General features: G+C 43.4%; 2 protein-coding genes across 4 annotated transcripts in view; one reads left to right on the top strand and one right to left on the bottom strand.

Annotated features, from left to right (window-relative positions):
• The window catches only part of astn2 (astrotactin 2), a 208,541-nt gene that overhangs the window by 33,985 nt on the left and 147,693 nt on the right, over window positions 1-26,863 (bottom strand). For all 3 annotated transcript variants that reach the window (XM_058048853.2, XM_058048863.2, XM_078793956.1), the window contains 6 exons: window positions 24,865-24,989; window positions 23,507-23,611; window positions 23,240-23,419; window positions 16,797-17,113; window positions 6,640-6,773; window positions 5,504-5,652 (listed from right to left, as the gene is read on the bottom strand). In XM_058048853.2, the coding sequence (XP_057904836.2) occupies window positions 5,504-5,652; window positions 6,640-6,773; window positions 16,797-17,113; window positions 23,240-23,419; window positions 23,507-23,611; window positions 24,865-24,989 (1,010 nt within the window). The remainder of the gene's footprint in view (window positions 1-5,503; window positions 5,653-6,639; window positions 6,774-16,796; window positions 17,114-23,239; window positions 23,420-23,506; window positions 23,612-24,864; window positions 24,990-26,863) is intronic.
• Window positions 18,838-23,872, top strand: trim32 (tripartite motif containing 32). Its single transcript, XM_058048908.2, has 2 exons — window positions 18,838-18,918; window positions 19,804-23,872. Exon 2 carries the CDS (start codon window positions 19,816-19,818, stop codon window positions 21,856-21,858), a length of 2,043 nt encoding a protein of 680 aa, XP_057904891.1. The 5' UTR covers window positions 18,838-18,918; window positions 19,804-19,815; the 3' UTR covers window positions 21,859-23,872.

Below are 26,863 nucleotides of genomic sequence, written 5' to 3'. Positions count from 1 at the left end.
CCACTAATCATTCCCATGCAGTCAAAACATAACAGGCAATTTACTGTAAAACAAACTGCAGTGGCAGTAACCGTATAAGGTGCTTCCCTTGCATTTGCAAGGTTTTAGAGCCCCTTAAAATCCTGCAGCGTTTGACCTCAATAATCAATGAAGCCAACCCTTAGGAGGTCATATCTGAAAACCGAGTGAGGGGTTTGAAGAACAGGTTAAAAGGGCAACACCTAAAATATCAATAACGTTCAGACCATTTCTGGATTTGTGTGCTTTGTCCCTTCCCGCTGCAGACATCAAGTCGTATGGTCTACGCATATCATGTGATCATCAATATCAAAGCTGGACTATACCATGAATACATTAGTGGTCTAGGTGAAGGATGCCCCTGACCTGTTCTGCCATCTAGAGGCCATCTAGCAAGACCCACAGTGAGGCAAGGCAAGTCCTGAGATAAGTACTCTACTATTCATACTTTTACCTAGCAGTCATAACACTCAGGCAATATAGTTGTCTTGTTGGCTGCCTGCCTCAAATTTCGTTGTATGCAATACAATGACAATAAATGCAATTTTGATTTTGATTAGCCTTAAAAATCCCAATCCTCTAAAAGTTGAACATCACTTTTAGTTAAAATCCGCCAGAAAATAACAAGTGGAGAGACAAGTCATCAGCATTCCAGAAGACAATTTACTGTGAGCCAAGTTTCTGTTGACTTATCGACCCTTCCTTAACACACGAGGAAACAGGAACGGGGTGACACGGCGACACTAACCATTCAAACACAGCTCATGTTTGCGAGTCCTTTCACTTTTTTTTTTATATAACCGCCGTGCTCCCTCAAGACTGCTTGCTGTGAAAACACAGAGCCGCAATTTACATGCCAATGGGGAATGAGTTATCATATTTGAAGACTATAAATGCCATCACAACTCACCTTTACATTTGCTTTTATTCAGCACTTGGGATGATCAACTACCATCTGCTGTGACCTCATCTTCACCTGCACTTCATCCCTGTGAGTCACTGCTCTTCTTGCTATACTTGCAGGAACAGGTGATCCCTCCGTCTGAACCGAATCTATGTCTGGCACCGAAAGTGGTCTTTTTTTTGTGACAATGTTATGAAAAAGAAACTGTATGGCAGCCACGCTTTAACTGGTAGCGCTATAAAAGTGATGTCCTTCACAATACCACGCCTTTTTCCACATATCTGAGCATCTAAGTTGTTCTCTCTGTTCTCTTTCCCTTTCCTAAAGATGGTTTCATGCAAGCGCATGACGACTGCTTCATGTCACAGTGTCCTCACCTTCAACTTTGCTGCAAGGACGGGTCGATTGTTCCCAGCTAAGATGGTCACACAGGCTCTCTGTGGACCAACCCCGGGGAGGGGTGCGTGATCATGCGTGGCGGTATGGTACAGTCGGCAAACCTTGTATACAGTCGCACCTCGCCACATCACGGTTAAAATTCCACGGCTTTACGCTCACAATTTTTCAAAAGCATTAATTAGTAAATCATGCTGTTTTGTCGTTGAATACAGCCTATTAGTTTAAAAATGCTTATTTGAGCAAACCACATTAACATTGTGAATATAGTATCCTACATTGCTCACTAGGTGTCAGTAATTGTTCTGTGACACAAGCACCGGATTTGATAGCCAAAACAATATACTTTTATTGCGGGTTTACATTATCTCACAGCAGGTGCAATAATAATCATAATCATCAAATGTGTTATTTATATCTTCACTTTTTCACTTTTGTAGACCACACAACCGGTCACTTTCGCAGACTCTGTGGTTAATTTCATAGAACATTTACAATGCATACAGTATGCTAAGTTCATAACATTATTGCTGTTACGGATACAGTTCTTATTGTGTTCATTTTTATCATCCGTCCGTCAAGCCTCGGTCCTGTGTTCTCTATGTACCAGACATCGAATCTCGGCAGAGTCTTGCTTTTGTTTGAGTGTCTTCTGTGTGAGTTTTTTCTTGCCTGTATGGGGATTAGTTAACTTGGCATCATTTGTAGAAAATTAGTAGTATATGCAACAAAAAGGCCGCAATTCGACTATACACTGAACCGTCAGAACATGGATGTTTGTGCATTCAATGGAATTGTTAATTCTTCTAAAATTCAAAGTCTAAAAGTAGAGTCCACTACCAAGTTACTCATGGACCACTTTTGGGTGTATGTTCTGTATCAGGCGGTCCTTATCGTGTTACTTGAGGTTATATGAATCTTTGAAATCCCAGATTCCTTCCCAAGCGTTCCTTTCGGGAACATTTTTAGTGGATTTGTGTGTCTGCATGCAAAGTTGAGGGGACTATTTTCCCCCTTCATAGCCAAGACTTGTCCAGACCTGGGATGAGATGGAACACATTTGGCCTAAACCAGGTTCACCGTGCTGATCAATGCAGATGTGCACCCCACCTCGCACTGCAGCAGCCCGGGGCCAGGTATTGCGTAGCCAATGATAGTGAAAAAAAAATCCCGGAGTTTAGATCAAACAGGAGGTAGTCACATTAGCAACATTTTTGGGATGCTGGCTTAGAATGCAACGTTTGCAGGCAAGAATCCAAAGGACAGGATGATTGCATCCATTCATGGAGGAAGCTGTTACAGATGAAAAAACACGAGTCAAAAGGGAGGCTTGTTAAATGACTTAAATCGGAGTGAGGAAAAAAAAGCACAAAAACATATAGTAATTAGCGTGGGATACATACATACAAAGAAACCGTGACATAAAACTGCAGACCCCGGACTGTCACTTGATGTACTTTTAAATGCAACCACTTGAGGACAGGTAGATTTTGCTCCCCTACTGTAGTCTAGACAGCTCCGGCATTGAAAAAAGAGAAAGCGTGCACATTCCTCAACTGCGTGACTAATGCTCTGATGTTTGTATCAATATATGTACGTGTGCAGCTGCCTCCTAAACATCGACCCCAAGCTATGTTTTCTTTCCCATTTTGGCAATCCATGCGGATGTAGCCTTAGCCTTCAGTGGAGGCTTTGTATCTGTTGGAAGCCACTCTCTGGATGCAGGTGCTACTGTTATGATCCACAAAGATATTCCTGCCAAACCTTGTATTAGCAGGTTTGGCACCCCAGTTAACCCGGTACTAGGAACATTACCTTGTAGCGCCGGGAAATGCTAAACAGGTGTATTGTAATGATATATTTAAGGCGTCCTAGAATAGATAGCCACTCAAAATCAAGATAAGCTGTCACCATGGAAGAAGAATAAGGCATAACCACATTCGGTATGTACAGTATCTGGGTTTCAACGCCGCATTTTGGACATCCTTGGTTAAAAGAAGAACAGTTTGAACGGTGTGAATTATTATTTTATATTTAGTAAATTCAAACTTCATATTCATGTCTAAATCCCAAACTTAATGAATAAAAAAAAAAAACAACTTAATGAATAACCATGTGGGGCGGCACGGTGGTCAAGTGGTTAGCGTGCAGACCTCACAGCTAGGAGACAAGGGTTCAATTCCACCGTCAGCCATCTCTGTGTGGAGTTTGCATGTTCTCCCCGTGCATGCGTGGGTTTTCTCCGGGTACTCCGGATTCCTACCACATTCCAAAAACATGCTAGGTTAATTGGCGACTCCAAATTGTCCATAGGTATGAATGTGAGTGTGAATGGTTGTTTGTCTATATGTGCCCTATGATTGGCTGGCGACCAGTCCAGCTGGGATAGGCTCCAGCACCCCCGCAACTCTCGTGAGGAAAAGCGGTAGAAAATGAATGAATGAATGAATAACCATGTGGTCAAAGAGGGCTGCATTTTTTCTTTCCACTTTTTCATGCACTCCAAATCATTGGTAAAGTTACAAAATGAAGTTATTATATCTTTTCAGATTTGAGAAATACCAGCCTCTCTGAAATGATGCCCTGCTTTTGCGTAAGAGTATTTATAGGATTAAGACTTTGGACTGGAACAGTACGCGGTCTGCAACTAAGTACAGACAAGGGCTGACCTGATTGTGATTGACAGTCCATCGACCAAGGATGTACCATGATGTTTTTCCTTCAATGCACTGAATAATCCTTGAGCGTGTGTGTACCCGCACACTAAGATGTTAGAGAGCGGTTCAAACCTTCACGCTTACTTGGAAAATATGAACATGGAGAAATGCAGGACTTCAGAAAACCACCAAGATGCCCTCGAGCAAAGCACTCATCCCAAATTGAAAGCTGCTCGTTGGCCAGCGGTTGAAGGTTGGTTAGCCAGGGGAATGTGTGCATGAGAACGACTGAAGGGGAAATGACTGAAGGTGTGAGATGATTGGATCATTTTGTGTCCTCAACCTGAGCAGCGCCAACTTGGCTTGACTAGAACTTTTGGTCTCCTTAAGCCATCTTCCATTTTACTAGGAAGCACATTCACCATTATCCTTTAAGAAGACACCAGCCGGGAGGAAGAATGTCCATTCCCAATCCAATAATTTCCAAATAAGTCAGTAAAAGTGTGAGAAAATTATACATCTCAACGCTATGGATGATTATTTGCTGAGTCCCGAGAACAAGATCTCATCATTTTAAAAGGCCCCTATTATTTCATAAATCTTCCCCCTGCGATCCATTCCAAGTATGTATCAGCAATCTCCATCCGAACAAAGACGGCGTTGAGTAGCTGCGCTTTTCAGCATTTACCGTCAAAAGTGCAAAGCGCCCACATGTGTGCCGATGCTGTGCATAATTAATTACGGGCAACCTGCATCTTGACGGAGTCCTCTGCCAAATGAACCGCGTCTCCAAAACAGCAGGGTCCGTGAGCACTCTAAAACACCATCATGTACTGTATATATACTTTTTATGCATGGTTTCGTTCCAAAAGCTGAGTGAGTATACAGTACAAGGCAGGCATGACTAACAGGTGGATATAAAAGGAAGAGAGGAAAAAAAGAGGAAAAATGAAGATAAAGACGTCTAATCTGTATTACACAGTCTCCTACGACATGATTTATAGCGGTGACTGGCACATAGCAGAATGAGTCACCCACACCATCTGCCCCTTCCAACCACCTTGCTGGGGCCCATGCTTCATCAGCACTCCTCCCAGGGGTGATGGATGGCCTGTCCATACTTCCCAATGACTAAAGCCAACTCCTTCTACACCAATATTATTACGCTTCTATCACCCCCTTCCTCCGACTCGACCTCGGCCCCCTGGAAGAGCTATGGCTACTTTTGTAAATCTGCAGCATGGGTTAGCACCATTTGTGGCATCTGGAACGACATCCCATTGGGATGTTGAAGTGAATCCGTATGCCAAGATTCGCTTCATTTCTAGATTCAATTATCCTGTCAAACCTTTCAACTCAAACAACTTCATTGCTTCTTCATGGGAAAATAATTGGCCAGGAACATGTTACACACCGCAAAAAGTACCAGTTGCTCTATCAAATTTAGTGATGAAGTGTCAATTTCCTTGTTTGATAGCTGGTCTTGATATCTTGCTGCAAATGATCAAACCTTTCCATTATATCATACCTGTGTAGACTTCAGCCTCTGATGGGTCCTCCACACGTTTATGCTGGATGATGTAGTCCGAAACCTTTCCCCCAATCAGTGGCTCCACGTCCAACCACTCCAGGGCTACCATTGTGCTGGACGGCTCCAGGTAAGGGGCCAGGCGTAAGCTAAACGAGGCAGAGTGCAAAAGCAATGTCGGAATTTGACACATGCATGATGTGTATCATATATGTGAAAACACATTGAACACAAATAAAAAAAACTTTTTCTGTCGGTTGGTGAGAATTTTCCTTTGCCGAGATAATCCACCCACCTTACACACGTGTGACATGTCAAGATGATGATTAGACAACATGATTATTGCACAAGTGGCCACACTAAAAGGCCGCTCCAAAATGTGCAATTTCCTATATTGGTCCTGGGCTGGTGTGGTTACACAAGGTCTGTGGTTGTGAGGCCAGTTGGGTGTCCAGCCAATTCTGGTAAATAGCAGCCAATTCTGGTAAATACCTTTGTTGGGAGCTTATGGTTGAGAAATGAACGGGCAACCGCTCTGGTTGCTTATTGCACTCTTCCTCAACACACAATATCGATGACTGTGGTGTGTGCTAAACTGCACATTTTGAAGTGGACCTTTTATTGTGGCCAGCCTAAAGCACACCGGCACAATAATCTGTGTTTTAGTACGGCACACATGGCATATCATATAGCGGATGGCTTATTATTTTGGCAAAGGAGAAGTGCTCATTAACTGTAATATAAATCGCTAGACCCCGAATATAAGACAAACCCGTCTTTTTTTTTTTTGCATTACCAAAGATAAGGAAATTCTAACATGGTGTCACAGTTTATCTACCTTAGATTTCAGATCATGTGATGCTCACAGGACACTTCCTGTTTCCCTTTAATGGAGTCAGTGATTGACCAGATCTCAAGTGTATCATTAGGACACCTTGAATAAGAACATGTTCCTTTGAGAGGAATGGCTTGACTGACAGCTATGAGAACATTGGAAACTGTGCTTGTGTACCGAAACCCCCCCCCCACGTGTGTCCCATGGGTGGTTCCAGACATAAGTGTGTGTGCATGCATCCATGAAAATGTCTCTTTTTGTGCATGAATGCCAAGGTGCCGCGGCGTCACCTCACACTTACACCGGCTGCCTGAGGGGACTGCAGTTGGGGAGGCCGTCTCTGCTGAAGGCACTCAGGTCACAGCGACACCAGTTATCAATGACGTCGCCCTTTCCGGCACACCAGTATGAGCTCATCGTGGCGCTCTTGAAGGCCTGCAAAAGGGTAACAGGTGAGAGAAATGCAATTATCTCTGGGAACATGCACTCCCTGTCCATCTAGGCTTACTCCACCCCGCCTCGCCGTCTCCCCATATCGGAGCACGCACACAACCGCACACCTTTTTTTTTAATCTATAGGGAGACTCTCCTTTGCATGTTCCTTAAAATTATTCATGTGTCAACCAGCTGAAATGTCCTTCAACGCATGCAGACAGAAGGACCTTTTGAATTCCGTGGCTCCCAATTACCGGAAGCCGGGAACATTTCACTGACATTGTGGAGCTTTGGCTGCGATACCATAGATGCACCGTGACTTTCATGATGGAGTTACGAAAACATCCCCCTCCGTTCTATGTTTGTGTGGTCGCCTGTCTACACCGGCGGTGGACGGGGGAGGGGAGGGGCGGTTGGGATATGAGGAGATGACATCATCTCCTTGCGTCCCCTTGTGCTGCTTCATTAACGGCTGAAAGGAAAATCAAAGGCAAGGCGCTCAGTCATTCTCTAAAAGGCAGTGAAATGCCAATAGGAGCGTCAAAGCAGTAAAATATAATGTCAGGGCTTCCCTTAAAGCCACAGGCGCTATGGTGAAAGTGGGAGAGAGAGTTCAGGGGGAGTTTGCAAGCACTCTGGCTCCCCCTGTCACTCTGCTGGATCAATTGAGACTCTTGGTTATTTACCAGCTCCTAACTGGTTGGACTTTGGAGACCGTCACAAACATAGGACGCCACAACGGTGCAGAAACATTATCAGCGGGTACCAGGCGTTGAAAAAACTCAAACAAAGAAGACTCTTTTGTCCACCGTGACATATCCAAAAGCCAGACAGGTTGCTTGAAAACACTTAGACGGAAAATGCAAATAATCTCATCCCTTAACTGGAATCCTCCAATAGAAAAGATGTGATCTATATAGATGAAATAGACTTAAAGGAGATGCATTTTATTCAAGAGGAGACCGAATCCAGCAGGAAAATCAACCAAGACCGTGGAGGATAATACTGTAATTCCTTCTGGGCTTGTGGCTGTTGGAGACCTAGTCCTAGTCCTAGTCTAGATGAGACTGGGGGCAGAAAGAAAACCGTATGGCTGCTCCAAAGTGGAGACTATGGAATGTGATACTGTTGGTAAACCAATGGAGGTAGTGTGCATCCCCAGCCATGACTGTGTACTACAAAATAAGTAAACCACAGAACCTGAGAAGAACCTGAGAAGAACCTGAGAAGAACCTGAGAAGAACCTTGCCATTTAATCTTGTATAAAGTCTTCCAATTGCATATTTGGGGTCCAGATTTCCCATTTGGTTATTCCATATGTGTCCAACAGAAGACTCATCAAATGGTCAAGATGAATGCGGAACAAGGGGTTGGCGAATGGCCATATCATATCTCCTTCTGGCACACCAAAGGGTAAAAAGGTTATACCCTGTGTCTCCCCGACTTGAACCCACATGTCTGCCAGAGAAAAACACAACAGCAGGGGTCCCGCCACAGACAAAGTCAAGATGTTGATGAAAAACCTGGACTGGGAGGTTTCTTCGCGCTCACAGATGAGACAAATCGGAGGAATGACCTCAGCTCCTCGAGGCGAAAGAGAGCGAGGGCCCCGCCGTGTGTTTGCTGCCATCAGAATCCCCTCGAAAAAAAAAAAAAAAAAAAAAAATCAAAGAGCCCATATGGCTATGGACGCTTCACTGCTTGGCTGCATATATGAAAAATAGACAAAGCGATTACTGCCGTGTTTATGTTTGACAAGTAATGCGTGCCAGTCTCCGCTGGATAAACAAGGATTCTGATTGTGGTTTTTCGGGAGTGAGGTGGGAGGTTGACTGAGAGTAAAGCACTGCAGCATCACAGCAGATGCTGATTTTCTATTTCTAATATGTATTTTATAGTTAACAGAGTAATGCTTCGGTCAGAATTACAGGAGTACAGTGAATGTACATACATCATACAACATACAACGTGCTTGATCTACATTGTTGCAATTTCATTCATTCATTTTCTACCGCTTTTTCCTCACAAGGGTCGCGGGGGTGCTGGAGCCTATCCCAGCTGTCAGCTTCACGCTGGACTGGTCGCCAGCCAATCACAGGGCACATATAGACAAACAACCATTCACACTCACATTCATACCTATGGACAATTTGGAGTGGCCAATTAACCTAGCATGTTTTTGGAATGTGGGAGGAAACCGGAGTACCCGGAGAAAACCCACGCATGCACGGGGAGAACATGCAAACTCCACACAGAGATGGCCGAGGGTGGGAATTGAACCCTGGTCTTCTAGCTGTGAGGTCTGCGCGCTAACCACTAGTACGCCGTGTTGCAATTTCATTTCAGGTAATTCAATTGACGCCTCTTTTCAATTGACCATAGTGTCTCCTATCGTCGCTAGGTTCACCGTTTACCAACACAAATAACCACCGGCCTCACATTAGTGTTGGTTTAGAAGACATCCTTCCACTTTCTCATGTCCTCCAAATCATTATAAAGTAAAAGATGTTATATAAAATGACTGCAAATTTCTGAAATCCTGCTTACAGTTAATGTATTGTCCTATTTGCTGAAATAAACACCCTGGTATTAAATAAATAGCATATTTTAACTTTTGTCTTCAGTTGCATTTTATCCAATTTCTGCTTCATAGAGGTATTGGGACAGTACACAAGAGTACTGCTTTTCTCGTATGTAACTGACCGAAGTGGTTGGTAAACCACCAGTTTTTGTGTTGTTGCGTCCATTGCTGTAACTAGATAAGGTGAAAAGAGAAGGGTATCTTCTACGTTATTGATTATCCATGGATACATTTCCCAGAACACTGTAGATCCATATTCTGTCTTAGACTAATGGCCAAGAAGCAATCTTTATGCATCATGCTTCATCTTGCAAAAGGAGATATTTTGACAGCGATGCTACTGAAAGTCCAGATAAGGTTCTGCCTCTTATGGCAAATATGGCACTGACCTTTATCAATACTGAAGAAATTGAGCTGGAATGCAATCTCCTACTTGAGCAACAGCAACAACTTCAGCTGCTAAATTCCTTGTCGTCATCAATTAGCCTACCCACAGACTCAACGGCGCCAAAAATACATTTGGACCTTTACATTTTCGTAGAAACCCTGACGTGACTTACTAAGAAAGGTCCGCGGTGACCTCTTTAATATATTAATCAGTTTCCCTGCTATAAGCTGAGCATATTACTGTCCGTTCTTAGTCGCTAATACAAGCAAACGCAGTCCAGCTGGCCCGCTGTATTGATTTATAAAATGATCACCAGCGGTGGTGAAGAGTCGGCCCCACGCAGGAGCTTGTCGGAGTGTGCGGTTTGTGTGTGTATACGTGCGTTGATGTTGCCATTCCAATCAGTCAGAGTTAATTGGGGAGGTGACGGGATATTTCCAGGAAACGCAGCAGAATTTGTGCCTCCAGGAAATCAGAGATGCCGCTTGTGTTGGTTCGCCCAAAATAAACATATATTTAATTCATTCATTCATTTCTACCTCTTTTCCTCACGAGTGTCGCGGCGGGTGCTGGAGCCTATCCCAGCTGTCTTCGGGCAAGAGGCGGGGTACACCCTGGACTGGTGGCCAGCCAATCACAGGGCACATATAGACAAACAACCATTCACACTCACATTCATACCGATGGACAATTTGGAGTCACCAATTAACCTAGCATGTTTTTGGAATGTGGGAGGAAACCAGAGTACCCGGAAAAACCCACGCATGCACGGGGAAAACATGCAAACTCCACACAGAGATGGCCGAGGGTGGAATTGAACCCTGGTCTACTAGCTGTGAGGTCTGTGCGCTAACCACTCGATCGCCGTGCCGCCCCATTTATTTAATTAAAAGTAAAAATAAATCTTTGTTAACATCGTTCTGCGTACTAAATATACTGCAGCTTACAGACAGGTGGGACTTATATGTATGTATATACTTATGTACATATGTACACATGTATATACAGTATGTATAAATCTTTTTTACTCTTTAAGTTTAGTGGGCTCGTATTCCGGTGTTGTATTCTGGTTTGCTCGATAGTCCGGAAATTAGGGTAATTTTATCCGAGAGGAGACTGAGGGCAGCAAGAAAACAGGACAGTGCAGCAAAGTAGGGATGTGGAGTACAACACTAAGGCCATATCGTTGTCTTCCTTCGGCATACCAAGACATGCCACCCCCACAAAACAAAGTCCGTATAAAGAATCTGAGAACCCTGGCCTCAACCCCACCATTGAAATCTTCTAATTCCAATTTAGTTTTTTTTTGTTTGACTGCTTTTTTCTCAATGGTGTCTGATTGATTTCAAGCATTCATTTAGTGTCATGAAACCTCAACACAAACGCTATATATTTTTCAGCAAATTTAATGAGTGTGCATTTCATCATTGGTTTGTGTCTTCAAGGAGGCAACCTGAGATTTAATGTCTTTGGAGACATTTTTTGGCACCGAGGAGGCCAGTTTGTGCCACCGTTTGCTGATTTAAATCTTGATTTAGACAGTTTCTCTCTGAGACAGGTCCCCCGCGAGTATGCGAGCATGACAGCAGCCTATTCGCAAAAAGATATAGAGCATTCTTACCCAGTAAGCTCACAAGCAATTTGTTGAAAAGGTTCGCCATAACTCAGTTTATGGCAACACAGGAGTGCTGGCAGGCCTGATCAGGCAAAAAGCTGGTGCTTAGGTTCAGTGAGGTATCTGGAAGGGTGCCTGTTATTCATGTTAACTATTTCAAGAGCGACTCCAGTCATGTTAAGACCTGCAGACATATGACACGCATTTGGGGAATTTTATACTCATTAGGAAATGAAATGCATTGATCCAATTAAGACAAATGATGTCTGGAAACAGCAGGCTTAACAGGCAATCAAAGCAATTACAATTTCCCTTAAAGGGAACCTATTATGCTCATTTTTTTACCCTTTGTATTGATTTACTCCGATAGAGCAGCTATACACAATAACACGAACAAAAAGCTTTTTAGATTTTGCAGAATCTGTACCTATTCCAGCTGTATTTCTTTGTATTTAAGCTTCCTGTTTTCATTTATTCCACCCGGGGCCCGCCTCCGTGCATGCTCACCTCGCTGTGATTGGTCACACGGCTAAAGTACTTCCTAACCAGATAAGGAGCCATCCCAAACTTCTTTCAGGGCTCACTTCCAAATGCACAAACCTCGTTATCTGAAACCTTGGCATGGTTTAACACCAGAATACGACATTGGAACTACATTTAGAGGTCAGAGAAGTGGAAAAAGCATAAAAGGTCCCCTTTAAAATCTCCAATTTAAAAACGGCTTAGCTATTGGACAGCAAACTCGTCTAGAACTTTGAGGTTCAGGTGCAGCAGCACGCCGTGTCTCGTATTCAACACAGACAATTTAGTACATTTCAAGTCTGGGGATTTCCAACTTGTACCACGATACGGTATTGCTACTGAAGTAGTTTTTATTTGCACTGGAAGTCAGAAAGAGCATCATCTTGTTCCAGACAAAAATGTCAGTCTTTGTCCATAAAATAAAATCCACATTTCTCCCATGCATGGAGTATTTCTCATTTGAAACTTTTCCCAACTGCTCTGAAGTCCAACGAGGTTTGCGTCAGTTCTGGGAACATGCACAAATGGCATTAATTTCTTCTTTTGCTAGTCATCTTTTCTTCAATTTCACATCATGACAAATCTTTCATGCCAGGAGTGGGCAAACTACAGCCCGGGGGCTACATGCAGCCTTGAACATACAAGCTGGCAACATGAAGCAAGTCGTCAGAGTCAATATGAGACAACCTTTTTAAGGTTTGAGTAGTTTTTGACCTGCAGCGATCCAAAAAAGTACCTCACCCACGGTGCCAAACAAACACAAGGAAAGCCAATCATGTCACATGACCTGAGAGCAAAGACTGTTCAACATCATGGTCTAGGGCAGGGGTGGGCAAACTACGGCCCGGGGGCCACATCCGGCCCGCTAAGTGTTTGAATACGGCCCGCCCGTTCTTTCCAAAGTATTATCAATTTCGTTATTTGATGTGGTCTGTTGTTTACAAAGTGCTCCTGAAAAAAGGCTGCACGGCACTCTAGTGGTTAATGCGCAGACCTCACAGCTAGGAGACCGGGGTTCAAATCCACCCTCGGCCATCTCTGTGTGGAGTTTGCATGTTCTCCCCGTGCATGCGTGGGTTTTCTCCGGGTACTCCGGTTTCCTCCCACAACATGCTAGGTTAATTGGCGACTCCAAATTGTCCATAGGTATGAATGTGAGTGTGAATGGTTGTTTGTCTGTATGTGCCCTGTGATTGGCTGGCCACCAGTCCAGGGTGTACCTCGCCTCTCGCCCAAAGACAGCTGGGATAGGCTCCAACACCTCTGCAAGGAAAAGTGGTAGAAAATGAATGAATAATAATTATAATAAATTTATTTATAAATTTGTAAATAAATGTATTTATAAATTTATAAATAAATGTATTTAATTTATTAAAATTTATATATATAGTCTGGCCCCCCCATCAATTTTTTTAAATCAATGCGGCTCGCGAGTCAAAAACTTTGCCCACCCCTGGTCTAGGGGAAGGATACCAAAGTTAGCTGAGAGGTTTCAGCTGTCATGTTGCACTCTGAGGAACATAGTGAGGAACTGGAAGACCACAGGCTCAGTTCTAGTTAAGGCCTGGAGTGGCAGGCCAAGAACAGAGGCCCAGGATGGCGAGAAGAGTCAAAGTCAACCCCCAGACCAGATCCAAAGACCTCCAACATGATCTTGGTGCAGATGGTGTCCCTGTGCATCCTTCAACTATTCAGCTATTCTGGGAGAGTCGTGCGGAAGAAGCCTTTTCTGATCACGTGCCCTAAACGGAGTACGCACCTGCCTACTTTTGTTGAAATAATTATTGCACGCTTTCTGGAAATCTGATAAACTTCATTTGACTTCTCATCTATCAGTCTATTTGTGTGAAATGCTGTAAGCTATTAGATGATTTTTATTATTATATGTAAATGTATATATCTTTTTACTTGATTGAGTGGAAAAGATTCAACAAATATCAGACCTTAGGCATTATTAGACGGCCGATGGTTTTAAATATATCAAAGTTTGACTGTGCCCCTCCTCCCCCCATGTATATACACTTCCTAGATTACGTCATTCCACCTGATCGGGAGCATTTCCGTTTCTTGCAGGCAGTTTAGACTGCCTCCAAAAAAAAGACGAAGCTCATCACGGAGAAAGCTTTTGCAACATGGCAGCTGTCTTTCCTGATCGAGGCAGCCAAGTAGAAAGACACAAGTCTCAAGTCTCAAAGGTGTGTGAGCCGAAACGCACACACACACACACACACACACACACATGCGCCCAAACAGAAAGAGCGAGTCATGTGACTTTAATTCGATACATCTCGTGCTTTTTAATGTAGTTTTCGGGCTAGTCGCAGCAGCAGTTGCAAGAACAGAAGCAAGAGGAGGCAAAAAAAAAAGGAGCAGAGTGATGCCCCCCCCCCCTCCCTAGAGGTCGATGACATCAATAAGAAGCTAATAATCCTGCCTGGAGCTACCTCAGAAGAGCAATCCACTGCAGTCCAGCCCTCCTCGACATACATCTCACTCTGTACGTATAGCTATAGAGAAGGACGGGGGGGTATTGGACTCATTTTTTTTGCTCTTCCTCACGTTTAGTTATTGATGAGACCCACTAGGGATCGTCAGGTATCGATTTTTCTGCCTGCTTTTCCTTGGGGCTTGATGCACGCTTGCACAGCTCTGCTGCGTATGCGCGTGTGTTTTCCTAAATAAATGTGTGTATCGTGATTGGATGCTTGATTAGGGCATGCATAAAGAAGTGGCCTTACACACAAAGCCCCTCATGGCACAATAAACAATGCAAAGATGAGCCTGGAATTCAGCAAACTGAATGCATTGTGACGCCACAACCTGCCCCCCCCCCCATCCTATTTAATTGCCTTATGGAAAAGCAATCTCCTATGATTAACTTCCACGGGCCAAACATTTGGCCATTATGCTGATATTACATTCAGTTGTCAAGCCTTGTTTAGATGCACACATATTTGTGCAGCACACACACACACACACGTATACACACACATACACACACAGAGTTTGACTTCCTCTCAAGGAGAGAAAACCATGATGTCATCTTTTTTATGCCTGCTGTATTACAGTGCTCACTGGCACGGGTAAAATATATAATAACTATCCAATGCCCCCTAGAGGCGACAATGTGCAACTGTTACATACTTTCAGGAGCAAGTTCCATAAAACTACAAATATACAGTATATCAAACAAAAATACTTGTACTCTACTAAGATTTCGGTGAGCCATATTGAACATTTTAAATATGATTTGAATATTTTAGCATGCAGTTGCTTAGCCGCAAACGTGTACTGTATCAAAACAGAATGGAAATGAAAAAAAAAGTTGAAATATTATGAAAATAAAGCTAAAATATTAAAATATTACCATTATATTATATTAATATTATTGTTTAAGAATAAACAGTATAAGTGTCACAGTAAATGACATTATGACAATGTAGTCATATTAAGGGTGGGTTCACACTTTCTAAAAGGAACTGGTACAGTTTGTTCAAGTGTGAAGGTGATCATCCACACCACGTAGGAAAACTGAGATATATTGTTATTAGTTGTTAAATAAAAGTTGACTTACAACAATAAATTCAATTTCTGCCAAAAGTAGTGGTGCCAAGAATAATTAATTGAGGTGGCCAGGGTGAGACCATTACATACGTTGGTCTGGGAGTAAGTTGACACTCGTCAGCCAGTGGTGACCCCGGGTGACCCCGTAGCGCCACCTCTGCTGTTGGCCCATCTATTGGAGCAATTAATAGCCGAGCAGGACATGTTTTCAATGCATAGTTTCTGGATTCTGCTCCCCATCATGGCGGCCAAAGCCATGCAGCATACAAGGCATAATACGGAAGTGGATGTCGACTGGCAGTGAGATTTCAACTCCAGACTCGGACTTTGTTCACATGTCCACTCGTGCTGCTACGGAGAGCACACCCATGTGCTGACTCATTCATTCATTCATTTTCTACCACGAGGGTCGCGTGGAGCCTATCCCAGCTGCCTTCGGGCGAGAGGCGGCATACACCCTGGACTGGTGGCCAGCCAATCACAGGGCACATATAGACAAACAACCATTCACACTCACATTCATACCTATGAACAATTTGGAGTGGCCAATTAACCTAGCATGTTTTTGGAATGTGGGAGGAAACCGGAGTACCCGGAGAAAACCCACGCATGCACGGGGAGAACATGCAAACTCCACACAGAGATGGCCGAGAGTGGAATTGAACGCTGGTCTCCTAGCTGTGAGGTCTGCGACCGCCGTGCACATGCCTATCGCTCGCACTTCATGCAAGATTCACTTATAGACAGCTCCACGACACGGAAAGTTGTGTGCTGCGGTAAAATGGCTACAAGCGGCTTAGGCGGCGGTTCGGGGGCGGCGGTGGGGGACAGAGAGTGACCAAGGGTGGCCGACCACGCAAAGCTCCGCCATTGCTCGTCTGTTCGACCTCTACTAACGGCTTTATACATTTAACATTGCTCTAAGTTAGAGTGGAACCTTCTTTCTTTTATTTTAAGTTTTTTTAAGTTCATCTATTTATTCTCCACATTATTATTTATTATTATACGGGAGCCAGACAACAACATTTTGTTGGCAATTTCACTGCTGTGTTATTGTGCAATGACAATAAAGAAAGTCTATCTATCTATTTTAAAGATGACCAGCATGTATGAGAGGGATTTTAAATCTAAATTCAGATTTTTATCATTACAACAAAATTAAATCCAGTTTTTACTTGCAGAGGGGCAAAAGACATAGTGTATGTACAATGTTACATCGAAAACATGGTTTATTTAAATGAACAGTGCTGTGCAAGTGCTTATGTTGCTGATGGATTATTGTTGTGGTGCACGAAAACGGCCTTTCCCTCCGTATTCTTTCAAGCAGTCCAAATCATTATTCAAATGGAATACCTCTTTAGTGATGTTGTCCTGCACCAGGCTGTAGAGGGGCACCACACGGCTCACTTCCAAAAGAACTGGAATGGGCGAAGGCTGCTCGCCGCCCCTGCCTCTCCCTGCCGCAGACCCCACCGTAGCGGCCTGGTGGCGGCACAGGTGACATCCGGCCGGACAGCTGCCTTTCTCCTCGCAGCTGATCTCCACGCCGTTCACCGCATCGTCGGACAACAGCTGGGTCTTCTGCAGCGCTGACAGGTAGCTGATGAAGGGCACCGACTTGAGCTCGTGACGCCCACTGCCAATTCCGCCAACCCCTTGGTCTGTCGCCTCTGATGGAGAAGGATAACGGTTTGATTGCATCTGGTTTTACTTTCACGTGCTGCTAAAGCAAAGAGGAAGAACAACAAGCTTTAATCCCACCCAGTCATCAGCTTTCCAAAGGATGGATGGCTTCAAAAACGACTCTTTGATCTTTTGGTTGGAGGCTAGCTTGAGACAACAAACCATTGGAGAAGATGAGCTAGCAACACATCTGTGAAATCATACTCCATCATGCGCATCCTCGGGGGAATAGATGCACCGTTCCCCTCGGTGCCACCTCTGAACTTCTGCTCCCTTAAAGTCATGCGTCCAGGTTACCAAGGCAACAGCATCAACAATCAACCCAGGCTTCAGGTCAGGACCCCCATACCTCCATGGGCCTATAGGGTTCTAGGATACGGGTACATTTCTGCCTCAGACATCCGAGAGGAACCGATGATGATGTTTGAAAAACGTTCACAGAATGTCATAATCAGTTCTGTCACCTCTTGCTGCTGAGAAATGATGCAATTTAAATGTATAAATGATGCTTAATTAGTCCTTTTACTATTTGAATGACTTTTAAACATGTTTATACGTCATACATGTCCATAGAGTACAATGCAGTAGCTGGGTTACCATGTCCAAATTATGACTGGAATGCAACATATTCCATCATTTGACCATTGGTCTCCCGTAACATACATCATATATTTTTCAGTAATATCACCAGTAATAGGATTTTATGACCTTTTATGAGTTTGAATCCTGTTGCTAATATGTATCTATATCTCCCAACATCTGTGTTAAATTGATGTGGATGATATTTGACACTTTGTCTGTTGTTGCCCGGGCAACGCAACCCCAGCCACAGGAGTTCTGTCCCTGATGAGTAGTTATACTGCAACCAGTCAACAACGACATTTTAATTTGCACGCTGGTGTGAGATCAATGGCCGGGGGTCTGGGGGGAATTTCCACCATTTGTCATCTCTTGCCAGTGTGTGTGTGTGTGTTGACAGGCAAGTGTTGCGTAAGGACGAGCGTTGAAACGCATGGCAAAGAGCTGCCAAGGTTGGCAGTGTGAAAAGATGATGATTATGCACCCCTCCCAACATGCACAAGTGAATGGGCTAAATATGCAATAAACTGCTGAATTCAATGTTGGTGTGCCTGCTTTTTTTTCTAATATTGATGTCATATTCTTTTAAAAGTTTGACTTGAGTATATGATTTTATTTAGATCTGTGCATTTACTTTTATTAAAGTACAATCTAGTACTTTTACATGAGGACAATATTCTTAATACTTTTTCCACCTCTGAATAAATGAATGCCATATAGTTATGACGCTTCCAGTCACTTTGTGACAGGTCTAGAAGACTTACATTGCCATCTAGTGGTTACTTTCTGTTACCACAAGATTGTGTCTCAACGATGACATAATTGCACAAAATGCAGTGGCACGCTCAAATATTCCTATTTTTGACATAATAGCTCACAATTGGTTGGAAATAGCTCCAAATTATGATTACATGATATAACAAAAAAAGATGCACTACAAGCATTATTCAAATCGTAATTTTTTCCACGCAAAAAAAAAAAATCAGCGTAATGCCGCCTATTCCTGTGCTTGATTGCGTTGCCATGTTAACGCAGCAGCCAATCAAAACAATCCAAACATCCGCCTTCGATGCATTACGTCAGCACGTAAAATTGCGTACGTGACGTCACTACCGACGACACTGCAGTCTTGCCAGCGGATGCAGCCGCACCGAAGCATACACAGCTCGCCGATCAATTATCTCTTTTATTTTCAAGCTGCGGTCAAACAAAGGTAATTTTCTTAACAGTGGCATGCTCGGAGAGATTAAGAAGAATAATCTGACCATTTGTTTGGAGCTCACTTTGAGGAAATCCAGCCATTTTGATTGAGTGTCGCTCAGGCATACGTTTGTTTTGCTCGTGAGGCCTGTGTTTTATTAGCCAAAAATGAATGAGCCGGCTAAACCATTATCTTTGACGATTAGAAATATAATGTGCACAGTTTTTTAAACACTATTAACGTTTATTATGCATTTACACTTGGCTCGTCAAACGTCAACGTTAAACGCCTTTTATGTTTTGATCTTCTTGATGCTGTCATTTTGGAGCCCCGCCCTCTTATTCCGAGCGGCAAGTATTCACATTAATGCTAGCGTATTGTTTTTCTTCTGCTCATACAGTCCACGATTTGTTATTGTTTTAATAAATTGGGTCTGGCCACAGCAGATCACAGCATTCACATCTATCCATGCATCCATTTTCTATACCATTTGCCCTCACTGTGAACTGGAAGTGGGGTACATATAGACAAAACAACCATACATAGAGTCGCTAATTAATCTAACGTGTATTTTTGGGAGATCAGAGGATACCAGAGAACCCAGAGAAAATCCATGCAAGCATGACAAGAACATATCAACTCCACGATGCAGCCTGCACCATTGAAACACAAATTAAATCCATCATTTGTATTCCTTATAAAGGCATTTTAAAAAGCAGCACCGTTTGCAAATAGCGACACATAAACCGAGTTTAAGTGTCTATTTGTTGGAGGTGTACAGGAGACGCAGCCATTCCCAACTCACTTGGTCTACAGTGGGACTTGGACCAAACTTAACTCTTGTCATAACATCATGTCTTGGACTTAAGTTAACATTTAGGGTTTTCTGTCTTTCAGGTAACACCCACAATGGCGACAGCGTCTTATCCACTTGATGCAGAGCTAATGCGAGAAGTCCTTGAATGTCCCATCTGCCTGGAGACCTTCAACGAGGACCAACTCAGACCAAAGCTCCTTCAGTGTGGTCACACCGTATGCCGCCATTGCCTCGAGAAACTCTTGGCCAACACCATAAATGGCGTACGCTGCCCCTTCTGTAGCAAGGTCTCACGCATGAGCAGCATCTCACAGTTGGCAGACAATCTCACAGTCCTGAAGATCCTCGATTGTGCCACATCCTGCAGTGCGGCGGCGGCCGCCCTAATGTGTGGGTCCTGCTGCAACCGCTTACCGCGGCAGTACTGCCATGACTGCACCGTGGTTCTGTGTGAGCTATGTAAAGGCGAGGGGCATCTACACAAGGGCCATTCCGTCCAGCTGATTCGGATGGCCGCTGAGCAACGTCGTAAAGAACTGGGCGGTAAACTGTCTACCCTACGTGAACTCATGGGTGAAATCCAGAAGAAAAAGACAGCAATTGAAAACGTTTCCAAATCCTTGAGAGCCAAGTATCGCGCAGTGCAGCAGGATTACACCACAGCCGAGCTGCTGCTTCAAGATGAGCTGAGCCAGTCTCGGATGACGTTCAGGGCGTCCATGGCGGAAGTGCAGAAGCTCAACGCGCAGGTCCTCGAGGAGCAGACATATCGTCTGAACATCGCGGAGGTAAAGGTGGTGTCGTGCTGTGATTATCTAAACATGCGGGTGAGGCAAAGCGATATCAGCCTGCTCAAGGATGAAGGAGCCGGATGTGACGATGAGGAGCTCAACCTGAGGAGCAGCCTACCCACCGTGTTCCAGCTACATGAGCCCGAGCTGGTCCGCACAGAGAACTCTAAACCAACAGAGGTTGGGCATTTGACCACGAGTCCATACACAGTGAACACAGACAGTGCAGAATGCAGGTTGGAGGCTGCGCTTGAGGAGGACGCTGAGAGTGTAGAAGGAGCTGTAGGTGGAGCAGTGGGGCCTCCAGTGGATATTTACCGAGATGTGGACATGATAGCAGCTGCTGATGAGACTTCCTGTAGCTCACCAGGCACTTACAAGTCCAAGTCCATGGATGCAGGAGGGGGCTCGCAAGACGGAGCATGTGCCGGTCCTCCATTGTGCCAGTTTGTGAAGAAGATGGGTTGTAAGGGAACTCTTCCTGGCTCTTTCAATTTACCAGTTAGCATCTGTGTGACCCAGCAAGGCGAGGTCCTGGTGGCTGATCGCGGCAACTACCGCATCCAAATATTCAACCGCAAAGGCTTCCAGCGTGAAATCCGTCGCAACGCCAGCAGCATAGATAACTTCGTCCTGAGCTTCCTCGGCGCTGACCTGCCAAACCTCATGCCCTTGTCCATTGCGGTCACACCTCAAGGTCTAATTGGGGTCACCGACAACTACGACAACTCGGTTAAAGTGTACACCATGGATGGACAGTGCATCGCGTGCCACAAGAACCAACTAATTAAACCTTGGGGCATCACAGCTATGCCTTCGGGCCAGTTTGTGGTGTCAGACGTGGAGGGAGGCAAGCTGTGGTGCATCGCTGTCGACCGTAACGCCGGTGTGGTGAGCTACAACCGGCTGTGCTCGGCCGTGCGGCCAAAGTTTGTGACGTGCGATGCCGCCGGTACAGTCTACTTCACCCAAGGCCTGGCGCTGAACTTTGAGAAACGCCACAACGAGCCCCACCTGGAGGGCGGATTCTCCATCGGCTCGGTGGGCACCGACGGCCAGCTCGGCAAGCAGCTGAGCCATTTCTTCTCCGAGTCGGAGGACTTCTGCTGCATCACCGGCATGTGCGTGGACACTAATGGGGATTTACTGGTAACGGACAGCGGCCGAAAGGAGATCCTTCAGTTTCCCAAAGAAGGGGGATTCAAAGTTCTCATCCAAGATGGACTTAACTGTCCAGTGGGGGTGGCCACCACACCCAAAGGGCAGCTACTCGTGCTGGACTGCTGGGACCACTGTGTCAAAGTGTACTCTTACATTCAAAGAAGGCACTCGTCTACCTCCTAGAGGATCTGCACCGAAGCGCAACAGGAAGTGTTACTTCCTTTTGGTGTTTTGGTGCCTGCATAAGCTGAAGGAAAGAGTTTGTTTTGTGTACACTTAATCCCATGCCACATTTCTTTGGCCAACACAATTTGAGTCACAAGCAACCTTATTATTTCAACAACTTACCTTGCAATAATCCAAATATACAGGCACAGGTTGTCATTAATATAAGAATTTAAGCTAATTTCATCTGCAATTGCGTCAGACTCGCAATACAGGAAGAGAATTAGCATATGGGCCTTCGGGCCTGTGAAGCACTTTATTGTGTCATTGTTTTATTAGCACAGACAGACATTTGACGGCTTTAAAGTTTACTGTGCAGTAAAATAAATCAATAAGGACGTATAAGTGTTTGTTGAACTGCATCCAGTAACATTCAGGGAGCGTGCATGCACTGCATAGTCTGCAATGGTACATACAGACTAACGGGACGAATGCTGTGAAGACAAGCTGTGGATTATCACACTTTCACGTCATTTTTGTGGGTTTTCACTCATGGCATTGCCAGATTTCAAAGTAAGTGGATATGTAGCTGTCAGAAAAGAAAAAAAAAAAGACCATCTGTCATTAGCAAAATGTATTTTCTGTATCAGTTCAGGTGTTGTCACCCTCTCTCCCCCCAAGGATCTGCTAAAATGTATTAAGGGGACATTAATCATGAAAATCACCTGTCATACTATAATTCCACGGTCATCAATCTGTTCCAAGACAATATGCACCTTCCAGTCCAGGTTGTGTTCATAAGAGCACGTTTGAGCCTTAAAGATGACTTTGAACTCTGCACTGAAATATCTGTAAGTTAATTTAATAGATGGGTTTAAAAAAAAAACACTACATTTATTCAAGTACTGGTCCTGTTTTTGTACACATGCGGTGTGTTTGGTATCTCCACTCTAGTCTCATAGGTTTAAACGTCACTACAGGTAGTTAAAACTCCATAGTCACTACCAGAAACAACAACAACAAACTTAAGTGTCCTTGTGTCAGTGTGCTAAACTTTTTCATGTTTCATGTCATTTAATTAAGCAGTCATTTCACCCTGCAATATGGTATCGTTAAAAAGTAGTGACATTTGCAATAGGTCCTTGAACTTAACACCCCCACCCCCGCCAGGTTCCCCTCAGGTGCTCTGGAGCATGTGGATCCTTATGATGTGTTGAACACATGGACGGAAATATTTTGTGTTTTTCGTGGTTGGCTTTTTGTGTTTGTATCGTTGATTCTCTTGAGTGCAATAAACATTTCGGAAACTTCCAAACTTGTATGTACTGCATGTGCTCTAAAACTGTGCTTCTCACTTGTTATTTTTCATGCAATATTTCCTAATTTCCACACGTCTCACCTTTCTGATATTGAAGCCAAAGCTGCTGCTGGGCCTTCTTGCTGGGGAAGTGGATGCTGCAGTTGAGCTCGGAGCCGTACAGCGCCTCAGATACGTAGTGGCTGCCGTATTGCTGGAGGAAGGCCAACAGCTCCTCCCGTGTGCTCTGCCCCGACAGCGTCTTAAGAACCTGTGCAAAACCTATTTATTCGAAAAAGAAAAACAATATTTAATAACACATGTAACCCTTTAGTTGCCACGATGAATTAAGACTAAAATGGGTCTGACCTGAAGCCAAAGTGATGGAACTCAGCTTGACTTTGTACATATTGCTTCGTACTCGCCACTGTTGAACCATTGGGTAACCTGCTGCTTCATTATACTTGGCGTCGCCTAAAAACCAAAAAAAAAAACAGGACACAGACTTGCAAAGTAAAAACTCATATTTCCAATGGGGGGCATTTCATAGGTGATGTGTGAATGCATGTTAAATGAAAGTGGCTGGCTAAGGTTTGTGGTGTGTCCAATTTTGGTGAAAGCCGGTGGTCATTTAGCTAATGGGAAGGATTAAGGAGTAGAGGCAGAGGTGTAGGATGGAATTTATCCAGAAAAAGTAAAAAAAAGACAAGGTCAACACAGTTGTCCAAAGAAAACCAGGTCTTTAATTTGTATATTATTTTGCATAATGTGATGTGAATTAGGTGAGACTTCATCGTGATAAGTCTTCAAATTCCTGTCCTAGCTTGTTAATAATTTGGGAGTACTTGTTTACTGCTTTATCCAAAGTTGCAGGAGCATTAGCATCTAATACCTACCACACAAAGGGAAAGTGCAGCATTTTTTGTCTCTAAATGCACTGAAAGAAATGTTCATCTTTGTTTTACATGTGAGCGACAGTCTTACCTTTACCTTGCAGCTCACAATTCAAATAGTTTGTTTTCTCCGCCAAATGTGTTAAAAAGGTTAAGTCTAAGTATCCACCGAATGCTAAACCACCGGCACGTAACGACATCCTGATCCAGTTCCTCCGTTCGGTTCTCCGGGTGGCTAGCTTGCATTTGGGCGTTCGTCTCTCCACATTGTGCCGCTTTGGTATTGCAACAGTCGTCCCGCAAAAAAAGACACATGTATCTTTCTTTAAAAGACGTAAAGAAAAACTCTTCCTCCCAATCACCGTCAAAATTGTAAGTCCTTTTTCGCTATGTTTTGGGGGGCTAAACTCCACAAGTAAGCTAACTCCTCATCACCGCGGCACACATGAACTTTGACCTGAGGTCAGAGATCGTTATATATAAAATATTTTGGTTTTCATTTTTTATGTTATACAACGTTATTAAAAAAAACACATTACTGTAAAGCAATTCTGATTCAAAATTTAAAGTACAAAATAAAAATGACAATTTGTGACCGATGCTATTTTTAGAACATGCCTTTGTCGCCTTAAGTGGTTCGCGCAGGCGCATGGGCGTCCGCGGGCACCCCGTTGGTGACACCTGCGTTAGACTAGAGAGCTCTATCTAGATATGCATGTACTTTATGTCTTACTGGTAACAGTGGTTAACTTCATTTTACACTTGCATACAGTATGATAAACTATTTCTATCATTTCCTGTGGGAAATAGGGAGGCTTGCAGCAACAAACGTACCTGTTAGAAGCTCCAGGTTTGGCAGCGGTTCAGACAACACGCCTCTGCATTGTTCCTCCACTGGCAGAGGGAGAACCATGAGGCCGTCGGCTAACTGGGGGAAGTCCTTAATGAAGTTGTTATCTCTAGATGAGAGGGAGGTAAAAAAAAAAAAAAAGGAATGCAGCTTAATTTGTCAATGCATTTTCAAATCGGCATTCAAGTAACAATATCCTATTGTGGTTGTAGTTTGCAGCATAAAATGGGCTATGCTTGGAGTAAAGGATGCAAATGTTCTCGAAAACATTCATGCACCTCATGTTACCTCCATGAAATAAGGGAAAGGCCCTTTCAGAAAATAAACACTCATCATAGATAATGTGTGGGTTACATGCTCCACTTCTGTCCAGCAGATAAAATGCTTTGGGCTTTCATTCCCCCCCCCCGACAAAAGGACTGAGTTGTCCCGCTGCATTCTGGGAGCTCAGCGAGCAGCAGCAACTATTTCCTATAATAATCCACTTTTATATAGGATCCAGTCTCTGAGCTGAGAAACGCGTGCCGTGGACACTCTGGGGACCTTTGAGTCATTCTTTGTGGTATCAATTTTTCATCCTCTCTCATTGCTTTCTTCGCCAGCTGCCAGTGAATGTACAACTGACTCAAAGTAGGAGGAGGAAGGGGCGCCGTGAGGAGATAACAGTGGCTTGACACATTTATTTCAATGACATCAAGTCTAAAGGATGGAAGAAGTTGCTATGTCGCCTTACAGGAACAAAAACATACACTCATGCACATTACTCGGCAAGATATTCAGCACTAAAGGGGACCGATGATGCTTTCGCCACGTTTCTGACCTATAAATGTAGTTAGAAGGTAGTATCCCCGTGTTAAATAATGCCAAAGGTTCACATAATGAGGTTTACGTATTTGGAAGTGAGCCCTGAAAGAAGCTTGGGATGGCTCACAACGCTCAGTTTCAAAAGGTGTGGTAAAACTGCCCCTTTGTGATGTCACAGAGTGGTGGACTTCCATACATGGTTCATAGTTAGGAAGCACTTTGGGTGTGTGACCAATCACAACGGAGTGGGCGTGCCCGCAGGCAGGATGTGGGTGGAATAAATGAAAACAGGAAGCACAAATCCAAGGGAATACACCTGGAATAGGTGCAGATTCTGGAAGCTCTAAAAGGTTTTCTGTGCAGGTTATTGTGTGTAGCTGCTCTATAGGAGACCACAGCTCAATACAAAGGGTGGAATAAGGAACATAATAGGACCCCTTTAAGGTTGTCACTGGACAACTACACAGCCAAAATGTTAATACAAAAAAATATAATGAAAACACAACATGTATTTATTATTATAACACATTTTTAGGCTCACATTATCAAGCGTTGTCAAAAATGAACATTTTTTTCCATTAACCTTGTAATTAAAAAAGTAATAAAATAAATAAAATAAAAAATAAAATAATGTAAAATAATTATTATATAATAATTTATTATAATGACTTATTATAATAATTTATTTAAAATAATTTAAAATAAAACAATGTTAAATGTATAATGAAAACATAACATGCATTTATTATTAACACATTTTTAGGCTCACATGGAGCTGAAATTATCAAGCGTTGTCAAAAATGAACATTTTTTTTCCATTAACCTTGTAATTAAAAAAAAAGAAAAATAAAACAAAATAAAATTAAAAAAAATAAAATAAAAAATAAAATAATGTAAAATATAAATATAACAATTTATTATAATGATTTATTATAATAATTTATTTAAAATAATGTATGCTTTTCATTGGTTGTTTGGTACCACCAAATTGAACTTAGTATGGTTTCCTTCAAAAGTCTGAAAAAGGTGTCTTATATTTCGGGTCTAGGAGACAGCAGGTAGCATCAAACCACTTCTCCACAACAAGCACACCTTTCCCTCCCGCCACTCACACAAGGCTGGGCACGTTACACAACACACATGGTGCAATAACCAATACACGGCGTCCCTCTACAAGTC

This window comes from Doryrhamphus excisus, linkage group LG10, assembly GCF_037039965.1.
Source record: "Doryrhamphus excisus strain RoL-2023G ecotype Guam linkage group LG10, RoL_Dexc_Guam_v1.1, whole genome shotgun sequence".
Classification (NCBI taxonomy): Eukaryota; Metazoa; Chordata; class Actinopteri; order Syngnathiformes; family Syngnathidae; genus Doryrhamphus; species Doryrhamphus excisus.
This window is presented reverse-complemented; position numbering and strand designations above follow the sequence as displayed.

Excerpts from the sequence above, each read along its gene's own strand:
- trim32 (XM_058048908.2), top strand. The coding sequence starts at position 19,816 with ATGGCGACAGCGTCTTATCCACTTGATGCAGAGCTAATGCGAGAAGTC.